The sequence below is a fragment of the Dendropsophus ebraccatus genome, chromosome 4 (assembly GCF_027789765.1).
Source record: "Dendropsophus ebraccatus isolate aDenEbr1 chromosome 4, aDenEbr1.pat, whole genome shotgun sequence".
In the NCBI taxonomy this organism is placed as follows: Eukaryota; Metazoa; Chordata; class Amphibia; order Anura; family Hylidae; genus Dendropsophus; species Dendropsophus ebraccatus.
The window spans coordinates 78,066,829-78,082,800 of record NC_091457.1 but is presented as its reverse complement, the minus strand read 5'-3'; the positions used below and the strand labels follow the sequence as shown (position 1 = coordinate 78,082,800).

The window sequence follows — 15,972 nt, the reverse complement described above, 5'->3', positions numbered from 1 at the left end:
AGCCTAAACTGGCAGATCACACTCAGTATATATATTTAAAAAAAAACACAATGGTAGGGGAGCTCAATTTGGGCAAAAATGCCAAACTATGGTTCTTTTGGCCTCAGGTGGCCAAAGAGACCACCAAGCACAGCAGTTCAGACCTTCGCAAGACGTTGTTCCTGCATAAAACTTTTGTCTGACCACAGAGCCAAAAGTGTAATTCTTTGACTCACAGCAGGTTAATGAAGACACAGAGAAAACTTTAATAAAATGTATTTGGGTATTTTACATCAAATCTTTTCTTGCAAGTTTAACACAAGTTAGAAAAACAATTTACTTCTATAAATATACAAAGTTGAAAGATAATCACAATATAAAACCTGCTGTGAAAACCCAAAATTAAAGAAACAAGGGGAAAAAAATAAAAAGGAATAAGATCTACCAGGGATGGCATGAGAATGTTCATGAAAAAAAACAAAAGAAGGTCTGATGCCGCAAGGCTTTGGTATGATTATCCAATGATTCAGCGCCATAAAGGTGGTTTAGGTCTGCGAGAGTATGGCCAGCACTAAACATGTACAGTGGCTGGAAATTTGTCCACACGAATGGAGAGTGCATTACACTGGAATGATGCTTGGACTACAAATACTTTCAAAAGTCAATGGGTAATAGTTTGGGGGGGCTCTTATTGGTGCTACCTTTAAGGGCGGTAGGTCTGACTGTAAAAATAAGGCAAACATGACCGTACTGTTTCTTCCAAAGCCTCTACAGGAAGGTAGAAAAAAAATTGATTCTAGTTTGAGCACCACTGCAGACACTGGATTTATTTTTTTTCCAGATTCCAAGCACTACAGACTGACCGAACGATCCTGGACACACTTTGGCTTCATAATGCACATAGACAGTCAAGCAAAAAAAGCCAGGGGGTAAAAAAAAAAAAAAAAAAAAAAAGACAAACAAAAACACATGCAAGTAGTGGTTCAAGGTACAATACAGTGTATAGTCTTTAGTAGTCTAAAAAAATAAAAATTGAAGGACCAGTGTTTTCATTAAGGCGATGTGGCAGAAGTTCTACTATTGATACATTACTGGACTGTCCCCTCCTCTCAAACTAGTCTTCATCTCCACCATACATGTCTGCCAATTTCCGGAAGCGGGGACCCCATTCGCTAAGACCGTCATAATTCTGGTCAGCATCTGAGCTTGAAGAGTTTATGGAACTAAGAGAAGCTGCTTCTGATCCACTACCTTCATAGTCAAACACAAGGAGGGAGTCATACGGTGGAGCAGTGGGATCATTATCAGCTGCATGGAGGTTCTTTAAATAAGAGGGAAAAGAAGAGAGAAAGCATGTATCATTCCAACATTTAGTAGCAAAATTGTAAAAATAGAAGAGCATAGCCTCCAGAAGATTATGCCAGTAATGTTCTGTCAGCTTGTTTAGAGGTAATTTCTGCTTTTAATGAGCTTGAGAATCCATTAGGCAGTTTCCCGATATAAGCAGCCATGGAAGCTCACTAATGTCCACTCACAGGAAATTGACGACTAAGCAGTTTAACCCTAGCAAGCAACATCTCATCTCTGGAACCTGCATTTTCATAAGGTGTTTAGCACAACCGCTCATTTGATATCCATTTAAATTTCCCCCTCATTTATAACTTACCTCTTCAATGAAGTTTCCAATTTCATCAGGGTTTGAGGGACGGGGTCTGTACTGTGGAGCAGGTATTAGGGTGGGGACCACATCGTTCCTCATAACATCAGGTCGAGCATCTAGTCCACGGTGAAGTTGACTCAGGTCATAATCCTAAAATATAAATGGGAATAATTTGACATTACTCTGAAGGATGTTTAAGGGTCTATTTACACAAAGATTCTCTGACAGATTACCTGCCAAAGATTTGAAGCCAAAGCCAGGAATGGATTTGAAAATGAGAAATCTGAGACTTTCCTTTGACCTGATCTCTGCTTATAGTCTGTTCCTGGCTTTGGCTTTAAATCTTTGGCAGATAATCGCTTTGTAAATGGACCCTAACACATGGTCATAAAACATACTTCATGTATTCTGTTCAAAATACAACTTACCTGATCTTCCTCTCCTCCTCCCTCCTCGCCATAATAGAAAATATTGTCCCTTGTGTCATCCTCTGGAAGTAGCAAAGGTTCCTTTACCACCTTCTTCCTCTTCAAAAACAGCAACAGTAGCAGGATGAGGACTGTAGATGAGAGATTAGATGTCAAAAGTCCAGTATTAGAAAAGCTGCCGCTTTCTTTAACCCCTTAGCGACCCATGACATATCAGATACGTCATGGTGCCGCTCGGGGTGTTCAGAGCGGGGTCCCGCCGGGACCCCGCTCTGAACGGCGCTGATCCCGGCTGACACGTGCAGCCGGGCAGTGCCTCTATTAGCCGGCGCGGGTCCCGTTGCCGCGCCGGCTAATTAAGCCTCTAAGTGCAGCGGTCAAACCTGACCGCTGCACTTAGATGCTGTGCTCTCCGTGTCCCTGGTGTCTAGTGGGACGGATCTCCCCCCTGCAATGCGATCGCGGGGGAGAGATCCGTTCTTCTGCCCGTGCCAGGCCTCAGCGTCGGAATGACGCTGATCCCGGCTCGGCAATAGATTGCTATGGCCTGCAGCAGGCCATAGTAATCTATGACCGATCTAATCGATCTTTGCTGTGTATATACACAGCATTGATCTCTATGAGAGATCAGTGCTGTCTATATACAAGTCCCCCAGGGGGGCTTCTAGTTACAGTAAAAAAGTGTTTTTAGTAATAAAAAATCCCCTCCCCTAATAAAAGTCCAAATCACCCCCCTTTTCCCATTTTATAAATATAAATAAATAAACATATTTAGTATCGCCACGCGCGTAATCGCCCGAACTATTAATTAATCCCATTCCTGATCTCGCACGGTAAACGGCGTCAGCGCAAAAAAATTCCAAAGTGCAAAATTGCGCATTTTTGGTCGCATCAAATCCAGAAAAAATGTAATAAAAACGATCAAAAAGTCATATGCGCAATCAAGGTACCGATAGAAAGAACACATCATGGCGCAAAAACTGACACCTCACACAGCCCCATAGACCAAAGGATAAAAGCGCTATAAGTCTGGGAATGGAGCGATTTTAAGGAACGCATATTTGTTAACAATGGTTTGAATTTTTTACAGGCCATCTGATACAATATAAGTTATACATGTTGTATATCATAGTAATCGTAATGACTTGAGGAACATGCATAACAAGTCAGTTTTACCATAGGACGGACGGCGTAAATGCAAAACTCCCCGAAATCAAAACAAATTCGTTTTTTTTAATTTGACAGCGCAAATGATTTTTTTACGGTTTCGCAGCATATGTTATGGAAAAATAATGCCTGTCATTGCAAAGTACAATTAGTTTCGCAAAAAATAAGCGCTCATATACGACTCTAGGTGAAAAAATGCAAGCGCTATGGACTTTTAAGCAAAAACGAAAATAGGCTTTGACCTTAAGGGGTTAAAGAACAGCGTCACACCTGTCTTAAGGTTGTGTCTGGTATTACAATTCTGTTGCATGAAAGTGAACAAACTGGCGAGTGTGGCAGTCTCTGGAAGAAAGCAGCCATGTTTTTTTTAATCCTTGATAACCCAGTTAAAGTCATGTTAGCATTTTAGGGTAGACATGTATTATAAGGGGCTGGGATGAGTTCGGTGAAGATTGTTGCATCCTATAACATAGCATGAAAGGAGAAGTCTGGCTAAAATCAAAATTACAGCGCCAGCAGCGGGTGGGGGAAACAAAGTATGCTTACCGGACCTAATGCCTGTGGTGCGGCTTTGGTATGTCAAAATTTGTCTGGTACATCATAAAAAGGATTGGATTTAGTTTGCTTAGCCAATCAGAGACCGCAGCGATGTCCCAGTCACCAACTGGCTTAGCGCGCATCAGTCAGCCGGGTTGTGACGTAACAGGAGGGGAGATATAAAGAGTGTCAGTGGGGGTCCAGGAGCAGCATGCAGCACTGGGCGGGCATTAATCAAAACCTATGTTCTATATTATGTCCACCCCACCTTTTTAAATAATGCAACAGCCCAGCCATCAAGGCAGCACTAGTATAATTTTTGTATAGATATGACCATCACATACGCACACAGAACATGCTGATTTTAGGTAGAACCTAGATGTATGTATGCTCCTCCCTTGTGTTGGGGTGATATACAGTGATATACAGTAACCACTCTGCCTTTACAGTGCCGGGTCCTGCTCAGGATGTATGGGGCGCAGCCATGTTGTATCACCCTGCCTACACCAGACCACAGACATAGGAATAGGAGCTGGGAAGGGGTTGGGGTTGTTATATGGGGAGGCTACGTACCTTAATACAGAAGGAATGTACCTAAAATTAGGAACTCCCATCTACCTGCCTAGTGGAGGCCTTCCTACTCATTAAATACAGGGTTTAGCAATATACCAAAAGGGAATCTATCCATTATATGCAAGGGGGAGGGAAGTCTACCTAACTATTTGTATACTAACTATCAGTGAAGGGACAGTTACATTTTTCCTACTACTGTGTAGGGACCAAGGGAGGCATCACAAAATGAAGTACTATGGATGTGGAAAAGGCAGGGACAGTGCTGACAAAGTAAGGAGCCTTTAGATTATTTTAACATAAAAAGGTCTTTAACGGGTGCCTGGACAGCATGAAGAAAAGAGAAGTCTAATCTGATCCAGTGACTCACAGATTACGTCTTCTCTGTTCAATGAATGTAACTGCACTGTAAACACTATTTTGGGGGAAGGCTGGGGGGGGGGGGAGGGGTAAGTGTAAAAGAAAAATAACCATTATTTGCTTTGATCTCAACTGCATAGAACACCAAGCTATTTGGGTGGGGAGACAAACAATTGCCACAGAATCCTTGTGAAAAATCACAAATCCTTTTAAAATGTAGGTTTCAAATGAATGCATGGATTCTTCCCTAAAATTTCAGCCAAGGAGGCTGAAAAACAAACCAAACCACTTACTTAGCAGTGCCAAAACAGATCCCAGGATGACCAGGATAATGGGCAGATCAAATCCAGCAACAACCTTATCTTGGCAAGAGACACTACTGCCTTCACAGTTGCACACTGTAGCATTGACAACAGTAACTTGTGCCCGCTTCTGAGCATCAAATAAGCGAATGTATATATTGTAGTCTCCAGTCTTAAGTTCTTCTTTAGGTTGAAGAAACAAGGAATCTGAAAAGAAGGGAGGGGGAAATTTTTTTTAACAGGAATCTCCTAAGGAGTTTATGTTGTGTCTGTTGCAATTTTGCAGAAATAGAGCAATTTGTGTGCGATTCTTTAAAAAAAAAAAAATAAAAAAAAAAATTGTAATTTTAACAAAAGTTGTAATTATACTGCAATTGGTGACAAAACAGTCAAACTCATTGTAAAACAACCACCATGTGTGAACACAGCCTAAAGCATGGGTGTCAAATTAGCAGCCCTCCAGCTGTTGCAAAACTAAAATTCACATCACGCTCAGACATCCATAGCTTTGACTTTAGTTGTTGCAAAAGTACAATTTCAAATCATGCTTGGACAGCCAGAGGGTCACATGTATGACACCTGTGTCCTAAAGTCTATACAAAAACGCCAATTAGCAGTAACATGCAATGTCAAAGGCAAACCACTTCAGAAAAGTCCAGCCATCGAGCATAAGGCCATGTTCACATATGTGCTGGGGCACCACTCAGAACCTTAGTTTAGGATTTTGTTCATCTATTTAGGCTACATTAATGCAGTTGTAAAATAGATTACATCCCTTATCCACTTACTTTGTCCTTTGATCTCAGCTGTCCAGGTAATGTCAGAGCCATGTGTGAGCTCTACCGCATAAGGGTAAGTGTTTGGAGGAATATCAGCATCAGAGACCGTGAACTCATATGGCTCAGGTTTCCTGCTGCATATAGTGAAAGCACGAGGGCTGGGGACAGGACCGTTATCGTTTATGTCAAGCACTTGCAGGACAAGGGTACCCGTGCCAGTAGCGAATGGAATCCCTGTATAGTCATTAAAAAAAAAAAAAAAAAAAAAAAAAAAAAAAAAAAAAAAAAAGCACAAGTTACTATCTATTGCCTCCCAAATATTGTATATATACACACTTGCAGTATTATATACAGACTAAAGTTAAGAGACAGAACAAAAACAAAATCACATTTACCATCATCAACCACCATCACAATGATTGTGTAATTGTTGTTCTTGACAAATTCAGACTCTCTATCCAGGTTGCCATTTCCAGTGACAATGCCAGTGTCCTCGTTTATAGTGACCCACTTAGCAGGGTCATTGGCAATTTTAAACCTGAATGAAAAAAAATAAATAAATTCAGATCTCAATAGGACCACGTCACCAAGTATACATGTAAATATAATCTGACACTTTCAATGTGGGAGTCACACCACTCAATTGGTTGTGCTGGTTTGCCTCATTCAATTAAATGGTCATGCAGTGCAATATCAGGCAGAATATAGCCCAATACCATGGATGGGGGGGGGGGGGGGGAATATATAGCCATAGTAGCTGTAAGACATGTTGACACTTCTCCTTATTGTATTTAAGCAATCGTATAATACACTTTTTCACAGCAAAAAGTCTCTTGGGAACAGCAAAATGAAAAGGTTGAGGATCTAGAGATCCGGGGGGCATGGAGTTTGGACTCCCACAATCTCATAATATCCTGTAAATTACGTACATAAGGAATTAATGCAGTAAAGAAAAAATATTGTCAACTGTGGAATTACCTGCACAACTAAAATCACACACGCAAAATTTGCTGATCACAAAAATAAGTCACATTTATGCAAAAATTTGTATCAACAAAATCTATGGGTTATGGTGCAAAATGTGAAAGCAAGATTATATTTAAAAAAAAAAATAAAAAAGTACATAAAACCTCTGATGGAACAGGTAAAGGGTTGTCAGCTCACCCACGCAGCCTTGCTTCACCAGACATATGGATCTCCGTGATGTAGAAGCTCGCGGGTACTAACGTTGGGGACCGCAGCCCGAATCATCCGTGATAAGAAGAAATATGTTCATCCGCAGCTTCATAAAATTCAGTAGCTTTTATTAAACGTCACAAAACATAAAACAACAAATGATTTAAAAGACACGCCGACGCGTTGCAGGGTGAGAACCCCTTAATCATGGCAATCATAATGAAGTTACAGCTAGTTTAAATGTGGATCGGATGTGACGTTAGACTAGAAAGGAACGCCCAACGGGCAAAATGCACCTGTGCGTCCGTCTCAGGTAAGTCACATGACTGATTTACAGCTCAAATTGAAAAACAAATAAAAATAAAACAGTGACACAAAAAAGAAATAACATAAGGGTGTACACAGACAAATACATTCAGTAAATATAGTATAAATCGGTTCTATAGTTTAACCCTTTCGGGAACCTGGTATTAAGGTTAAGGATCCACAGCGCCTCCCTTTTCCTAACCATGCGTGTCCAATCACCCCCGCGTTTGGGTCTATTGACCCTTTCAATCGCGGCAACCTTTAGGCTACTCGTATCTCCTGCATGACACTCAACAAAGTGTCTAGCAAGACCCGAAAGTGAACGAGTATTGACGGATGAAATGGACATTCTGATATCAGATAGGTGTTCTCCAATACGGGTTTTGAGTTTCCTGATACTGGACCCCACGTACTGCAAATCACACTGCGTGCAGTGTGCAACATACACGATGTGGGATGAATTGCAGTTAATGAAGGATCGGATCCTGAAATCGCGACCCGTACTGGACGACACCACTGACTGTTTTTTAGTAACATAGCGGCACATACCGCATCGCGGTACCGCACATGGAAAAAAGCCCGTAGTTTTAAGCCAATTTTGTGTGTGTGGCTGTGGACTATTTCCAATGTCACTTGGGGACAAAAGATTGCCCAAAGTTTGACCTCTCCTTGCTTTTATTGTTTAGGATCTGTTCACACTTGGGATCACAAAACAGCAAAGGTAAATATTTTTTTATAATGTTACGTATGTCATTATACTGTGGGCTGTAATTTGTGGAGAAGGTGATGTCACATTTAGACTTATCATTTTTAAAGTTAACCGTCTCGCCCATATATGGATCAACACCTCTATCTCTTAAATGGTACTCCCTATTCCTCTGCTCTGCTATACGACGGGCCCTTTTTATGACATGATTATTATATCCTCTAGCCAAAAGTCTTAATTCCAGTTGTTGAGCACCCGTTACGTAACCCGCACGGTCTGAACATGTGCGGATAAGTCTGATAAATTCTCCAATGGGGAGATTCTTAGTTACATGGGGAGGGTGACTGCTGCGGGCATGCAGCAAACCATTGCCCGCAGTAGGCTTGCGGTACAGATCAGTGGCAATTTTTCCGTCAATCAGGTGCAATTTAACATCCAAAAAAGAAATGGACTTTGGCTCAAATTGTGCCGTAAATTTTAAATTTAGGGTGTTAGCATTTAGATAACGTACCAGATCTATTGCTTGGCTCTCTGACCCTTGCCAAACTAGGAGGAGGTCGTCGATATAGCGCCCATACCAGGTGATGACACCTAAATAAGAGTTATGTGCGCTATACAGAACGACCTCCTCCCAGTAGGCCATGTACAAATTGGCTAGAGATGGTGAGAAACTAGCGCCCATCGGGCAACCAAGTGTCTGCAAATAAAAATCATCAAGAAATTGGAAAAAATTATTGGTCAGTAGGAAACGTGTAACAATCAGGATAAATTCTGATAACTCCTTGCTGTAATTGCTGTACTTGCCAATATGGAAAGCTAAAGCCTGAATGGCCATATCATGTGGGATATTAGAATAAAGAGCTACTACATCGCACGAGAGCCATGATGCATTTTCCATGATAGGTAGCTTATCCATACTGGCAAGTAGGCTCTTACTGTCTCTGACATAACCCATCGTTCTCACTGCAAGGGGTTGGAGGAGATTATCCAACCAAATGCATAATCTTTCAAGGAGGGTTAAAACTAAAGCTTAAAACTACGGGCTTTTTTCCATGTGCGGTACCGCGATGCGGTATATGCCGCTATGTTACTAAAAAACACCAGGTTCCCGAAAGGGTTAAACTATAGAACCGATTTATACTATATTTACTGAATGTATTTGTCTGTGTACACCCTTATGTTATTTCTTTTTTGTGTCACTGTTTTATTTTTATTTGTTTTTCAATTTGAGCTGTAAATCAGTCATGTGACTTACCTGAGACGGACGCACAGGTGTATTTTGCCCCGTTGGGCGTTCCTTTCTAGTCTAACGTCACATCCGATCCACATTTAAACTAGCTGTAACTTCATTATGATTGCCATGATTAAGGGGTTCTCACCCTGCAACGCGTCGGCGTGTCTTTTAAATCATTTGTTATTTTATGTTTTGTGACGTTTAATAAAAGCTACTGAATTTTATGAAGCTGCGGATGAACATATTTCTTCTTATCACGGATAAAACCTCTGACTCCTGTGACTTTTAGTGAAAGTGAAATAAAATTACATAAATTGTGTATTGTTGTAATCCTACTGATTTAAAAGACTACAGATGTCTGTTTTATTACAGTGGACAAATTCATTTCAGAGCTGGCTAAAGAGCAGTGAAGCAAAGTTTGTTCTGATCTACCTTAGTTTTTGGTTCAGCTGTTTGTCAGGATCCTGGGCCACTAGTGCTGTGATCTTCTGCCCACGTTGCAAGTCCTCTGAAACCTCCACTAGGCTGACCTGCGGGACGAAGAATGGAGCCTCATTCACATCCTCCACGTTCACAGTTACTGTAGCAGTTGAAGTTTGCAAAGGGACAGCAAAACGTTCTTCATTCTCCACTGTGATCTGCAGCACAAACTGCTTCCTGGTCTCAAAATCCAAACCCTGTCAAAAAGGAAAAACGACAAGGCATCAGAAGGTATATTTCCTCACATACATTTTAAGCTTCATAAAAGCTACGATACAACCAACTTCTATGGCTATGTTCATACACATTTGCAGTAGAGTCAGGAAGTCTGACAGAAAATGTATGCATAGACCTTATTGTCTGAAGGAATTCAAAAGGTCATTCTGGCCTTTCTAGGTTTGAGTATACAGTATATAATATACACAAGTAGGAATGGCCAGCTATGAGTGGTGCATAGAAACCAGGCAAACAAAACACATACTGCAGCATTGCGACTTAAAAGGGGTAGTGCGGCGCTAAACATTTACTCACAAAACACATTACAAAGTTATACAACTTTATAATGTGTGTTATGTATGTGAATGGCCCCCTCCACCGTGTTCCCCCCCACACACGCTAGACCCGGAAGTGTTGGTGCATTATACTTACCGCATTCGTGACGACCCCGGCCACCATCTTGTGACAATGAAGTAGTCTTCGTGAGGCCAGCCGGACCGCTCCAGCTGTCCCTCATGCCGGCCCCCCTCTGCCGTGTCGTCAGCTGCTCAGCCACGATTGGCTGAGCATAACTGTGCTCAGCCAATCGCGGCTGAGCAGCTGATGACGGGGCAGAGGGGGGGCCGGCATGAGAGACGGCTGGAGCGGTCTGGCCAGCCTCCCGAAGACGTTATTGTCACAAGATGGCAGCCGGGGATCGACACGAATGCGGTAAGTATATTGCACCACACTTCCGGGTCTAGGGTGGGTACAGTGGGAAGGGGGCCATTCACATACATAACACACATTACAAAGTTGTATAACTTTGTGTTTTGTCAGTAAATGTTTAGCGCCGCACTACCCCTTTAACCTTCTTATTTATATTCCATTAAAAGATATCAGACAAGACTAATTCCTTTTGGATATATTAATCTTAACGCCTAAGATAAAGGTGAAATGCCACATAACAACAAGTGCTATCCAGAGATGTAAGGGAATTATGACGTCTACCTTTGATGAACAGTACATAATTCAGTCCAATACTAGCTGAGCTTGCAAATTAATGCAGTATAGGACCCAATATTCTATGAGTTAATGCACAACACTGGACAAGTAATCTAGACATATCCTTACAAAGGTCGGATTCCCACAGACTTAGTGACTGCAGGTAGCCCACAGATTACATATTTGGGCCATCAATGTATCACAGATCCATGGTTATGCAGACAGCAAAACAAATACAGATGTGTAGCCCAAGACTCATGAGAAACTAAGGAATACAGTTATATTAGAGGTAGAAAAGTTCAAATTGTTCATTAAAGGGGAACACCACATAAGGAAAACTTGTTTTCTATTACACGTTACATAGATGTGTATATAATGTATAACCATATCTGTGCGGTTCTGCCACACTGGTAGCTGATAGAAATCCAGAAATTGAAAAAAAAAATGTCTTCTGCTCCTTCTGCTCTCCCACCTTAGGAGACAAACTCCATGCCTGTGTTTCACATTGAGTTTGTTTGCTGAGCACAGGCTGATGATGCAGACAGGGGGCAGGGCATGATGTCACAGGAGGCTTGGTTGGATCCCCCAATCCCCTGAGTGATTCACCATCTCTGACCAGCCCCTCTAGCCTACACCTGAGCAGGCAAGGAGTGACAGAAGCAGCTGCTGCAGCTTCACTGATTGTGCAGAAGTGTGCAGTGAAATTAGGGCTGTATTGGAGCACACACATGGAGTTTCATTGCAATACTGCAGTGTATTCACAAAAATGATGCAGTAACACAAGTAAATGATGCTAAATGGCAGAGGATCAGAGCCGGCACTACCAATACCACCTGCACAAAAATCAAGGCATAAACAGTATATCCAATGTAAGATAGTACGGGATAAATTCCTTATTGTGGGGCTCAACTTCAAAAGATAAAAGATGCTTGATCATAAGGTGTACGTGGAAAGGAAAATAAAAATTCAAATTTAAGAAGTTCTTTACTTTATTCCAATATCAGCGTTACAGGTATAGAATACAGCGTGCTGTGTGGGTGGGAACACACAAAAGCAATACAAAAGAAAAAAACCCAAGACAAATTTTTGGTCGTTTCAAAACTGGGATAGATAGGTAAGTAATGCTATATGCTTCTGCAGAAGTTTCATTCTTTAACCTCTACCTGGAGTTCCCCTTTAAAGCAACTATAGGAATCAGTAATAGTTATGCCTAGTGCCAGCTCTTTCTGGAATAATCCTTTAACATTATCATCCTGACAACATTTTGCCCTTTCAACTGTAAGATCATATATCCCTACAAATAATCTTTAATTGTGACTGTAATACCCTAATGAATGCTTCTATATTTAAAGGGCACACAACTTTGCATAAAGTGAAGAAATTCTGTAACGCAGAACAGAAGAAATGACTGACAAGTCAGCTGTTTATCCTGCCATAAATAGCTTATAACCTAATGCAATCATCTAACCACGAGAATACACAAGGATTCTATGAAAGGCCAGCTTTTGTCCTGTACAGGGGGAGGAGTTACACTTTATCCGCTAGAGGCAGTGAGTTAAAGTACGCAGTTGTAAAAGTTCCATTGAAACGTACCACTTTGTTTTAACAGGAAGCATTCAGCAAGGTCACAGGCGCTAGAAAGTCAGGTGGGAGTCAGAAGATACAGACTACATTACCACTTTATTTTTCTTCTTCACCACACCAAACTCCCCCGTTTTGGATTAAATCCCTCAAACAATGAGTCTTATCATGAAAGCCTTCTAGCTCTCACGTATAGGAGTACAGGCACCAACCTTGACTGTAGTCAGAATGCCTTCATTTGTCTCTTTGTCTGTGGTAATGCTGAAATATCCTCCTTCGTTTCCCCTTATCTTGTAAACTGCACGCCATGCAGGAGAATTCTCCAGGTCTTCATCAGTTACAGACAACCTCTGAACTTCAAATCCAACTTCATTTTCTGGCACAAGCGCTGTGTACTGTAAAGATTATATAAAATTACAAAGGGAAAAAAAACAAAACAAAACAAAAAAAAAAACCACTACTGGATGGGGTCAGGTTGTGACACCAAACAGCCTGGAGACAGCCTTTAAAACAAACTCACAAATGGCGTAAAACTTAAGGGGTAATTTAGAACTAGAAAAAGCTAAACACCATACTTGTCCACAGGTTGTGTGTGGTATTGCAGCTCACCTCCATTAAAGTGATTTATGCTCAATAATACGACACAAGCCAAGACAACAGTAGTGATGTTTTTGGAAAAATAGCTATCTAATCCTGGACAACTCAAAAAAAAAAAAAAAAAAAAAGTGTAACAGTCATCACTTCCATGCTGCCTGGACCAGGAGTCATCAGGATGTACCCAGTGGCTTCTCCCAAACCCCTTCAGCCTTGATTGATGTCTCTTTTCCCAATAGCCAAACTGGGATCAATCAAGGCTTGCAAGGCAGGTAGAAGTCACCATAATTTCCCCAACAACCCATTGTTCAGACTCCAAAACAAGAATTCTCTTGCAGAAAGATCTGCTTTAAAAATTCACACCATGTTATGCCATGGGGGGGTGGACATAACACCAAAGCAAGTCTTTAAAGTTAAACAGGCAGATTTGAAGTGATTTCAAGTCATTTTATGCAAACAATTTATAAGGATGAGTTAAGAGTAGTCAACCCTTAGGTACTGAGATATATCAATTAAAAACTTACCTTCACAGGATCGAAAATCGGGGCATTATCATTGGTGTCAGAAATCTGGATAATGGCTTTTCCAATGGTTTCCAGTCCTTTACCCTCCATGTCAGCAGCCTGTATAGTCAGTATATACTCTGGTACTTTCTGAAGATACAAAACCAAGGTAAGCCAGCTGACCAATATTTTCAATTATACACAATGAAGAAAGGACCCACCTCTCTGTCCAGTCCAGTACCAATCACACTGATGACACCAGTCGCACTATTGATGGTAAACAGCCCAGCGGCTGGGTCTTCAGGCTCCTGCTTTAAAATCGAATAACCAATAATGGCATTTGCCGTTTCCGGATCATCATCATCTGTTGCAGTTACGTTCATTACAGGGGTTCCTAAGGTAGGGTACATTTAAAGCTAAGAAACAAATATGGTAGTAGATAAAACACCATGAGCAGACAGAAGTTTGGCTCACCTGGTGGAACGCCCTCTCTCACCGAACCTTTGAAGACCTCTTCTGTGAACTTGGGCCTGTTATCATTCTGATCAAGAACTTGGACAATTATTTCCATAGGTTCCTCTGCAGGCTGGCCATTCGCTGTTACCGCATGAGACAGTAGCTGTGTTGGAATTCAAATTAGTTAAAAATTGTTAGAAGTAGTGACACCGGAACATGCATGCTTATTTTAATGAGGGGGAAATAATGTACCTTATACCCTGGCAGCTGCCAGATAAGTACAGTAGTTGCTTAAGATTTACATGCCTTCTCTCCCCCTTCACAACATTAAATAAATGTGCCTATACATCATCAATAGTTGGCTGAGCAATTGTCTGTACAACAGTTCTCAATGTGTTGTATGTGCCCTATGGGGAAAGGACAGACACAGCCTATCGCTCTAAGAATAAGAGGGTTGGCCAGTGAAAATCCATCACGCCCAAACTCTGCCTTGACAGATGTCTGAGGAAAAGTAGAGAGGCCCCCATGACTTTATACAGTCAGCTGAACCTGCCACTGGCGGGTTTGGTAGACTAGAAAAAAAAAAAAAAAAAAGTGTATGGGCACCTTAGAAGTCAGTCTGCTAATTATGAACAGTCAGCTGTGTGTATAAGGTTCAGTAGGATCAAAAGTTCTCATGCAGGTCACAGTTCTTTCGCTGCACAAAATAAGATTTTAAAAGGCTGCCATACATTTTCAATAACTGATGGCTGAACAACCTTTGGACAGTTCTAAAAAAGATAATTTCCACCAACATGATCTGTCAGAGTGTCCCCCATAATACACCACCTGCTGAATGCCCATTTTATTGCAAAGTGTATTGGCACCAAAACACACAAATCCACCACATAGAAAACAGACCAAGACCAGATACTTACAGTATAAGATGCATATAATTCACGGTCCAGCGGCATAGTCACCAACATCCAGCCAGTCTCCTTCTCACAACTGAACACTCCCTCTGGAGGGCTATCTGCACCCTGTCCAGTAATACTGTAATAAATCTTTCCTCCCTTGTTTGATTTAATCTTGAAGTGGAGAGAGATCATAAAGTTACATACAACAGCAAATTAGTAGCATTGCACTGATGTGTCACATTAACATTTCACAGTTTGCATACAGAATAGACCCTCATAACTAATGTCTTTACAAATCATTCTAGATTAGATTTAGAATATAGTCTTATTTATGGCATACAAGGTTCAATATACAGTGTTCAGAGCTGAAATCCCCCAGTACTTTTTCTGGGTAGATCAGTGATCTGTATACTGCTGTTACATCAGGGTCACTAAAGTCATTCCTAGGAAAACCTAACTGGCCTAATACATTAGCAGTGATCCTCTTGTCTTAGGAGTAGCTCAAGCTTGTAGAACTGCTAACCGATAATTGCTGACTGATTCCACTGATAAACTGGTGGGCCGTATTGCAGCACTGATTTAACATGTAGGATTTAGTCCAGGACATTACTCAAATGCAGATAACACTTTAAAATAGAGGTGGGCCCAGCTCAAGGATGTAACCGGTTTGGAATTTAGGGAGAGGGACACCGCACACAGTCCTTACCTGTACGAGTTTCTTTGGGAAAGGGCCCCGTGCATTCTCTGGCACATTGATGGGTGGGATGACCCAGTCTCTTTTCCTTCTTTTTAGGCCACTCTGTTCCACAGGAAACACCACCAAGGGTGGTTTGTGTTTGCCATAAGCCTTCTACAAAAAAAAATAAAGATTAGAAAGATTAAATGTGTACATGACATAAGAGCCACTACTGAAGTCTACTATCTATGCAGAAGTTCATGTCTCCATAGGTACAAACACCTATGCAATATAGGATTGGGGGGGGGGGGTCGGGTCAGCACGTCCATTACAGTCTCATGCATGTTTGTAGCCAAGAGAACACAAACTTCTTCCCAGAGAG

The 15,972-nt window shown here is 41.4% G+C and overlaps 1 protein-coding gene across 1 annotated transcript in view; it reads right to left on the bottom strand.

The window, feature by feature from the left end:
• Positions 1-225: 225 nt before the first annotated feature.
• The window catches only part of LOC138788326 (EP-cadherin-like), a 38,114-nt gene continuing 22,367 nt past the window's right edge, over positions 226-15,972 (bottom strand). Inside the window, exons 4-16 of the mRNA XM_069966085.1 lie at positions 15,621-15,764; positions 14,936-15,085; positions 14,037-14,181; positions 13,784-13,956; positions 13,584-13,712; positions 12,678-12,860; positions 9,637-9,881; positions 6,178-6,320; positions 5,792-6,016; positions 4,995-5,210; positions 2,068-2,198; positions 1,646-1,789; positions 226-1,300 (exon numbers count right to left, since the gene is read on the bottom strand). Of these exons, the coding sequence (XP_069822186.1) occupies positions 1,094-1,300; positions 1,646-1,789; positions 2,068-2,198; positions 4,995-5,210; positions 5,792-6,016; positions 6,178-6,320; positions 9,637-9,881; positions 12,678-12,860; positions 13,584-13,712; positions 13,784-13,956; positions 14,037-14,181; positions 14,936-15,085; positions 15,621-15,764 (2,235 nt within the window). The 3' untranslated portion in view covers positions 226-1,093. The remainder of the gene's footprint in view (positions 1,301-1,645; positions 1,790-2,067; positions 2,199-4,994; positions 5,211-5,791; positions 6,017-6,177; positions 6,321-9,636; positions 9,882-12,677; positions 12,861-13,583; positions 13,713-13,783; positions 13,957-14,036; positions 14,182-14,935; positions 15,086-15,620; positions 15,765-15,972) is intronic.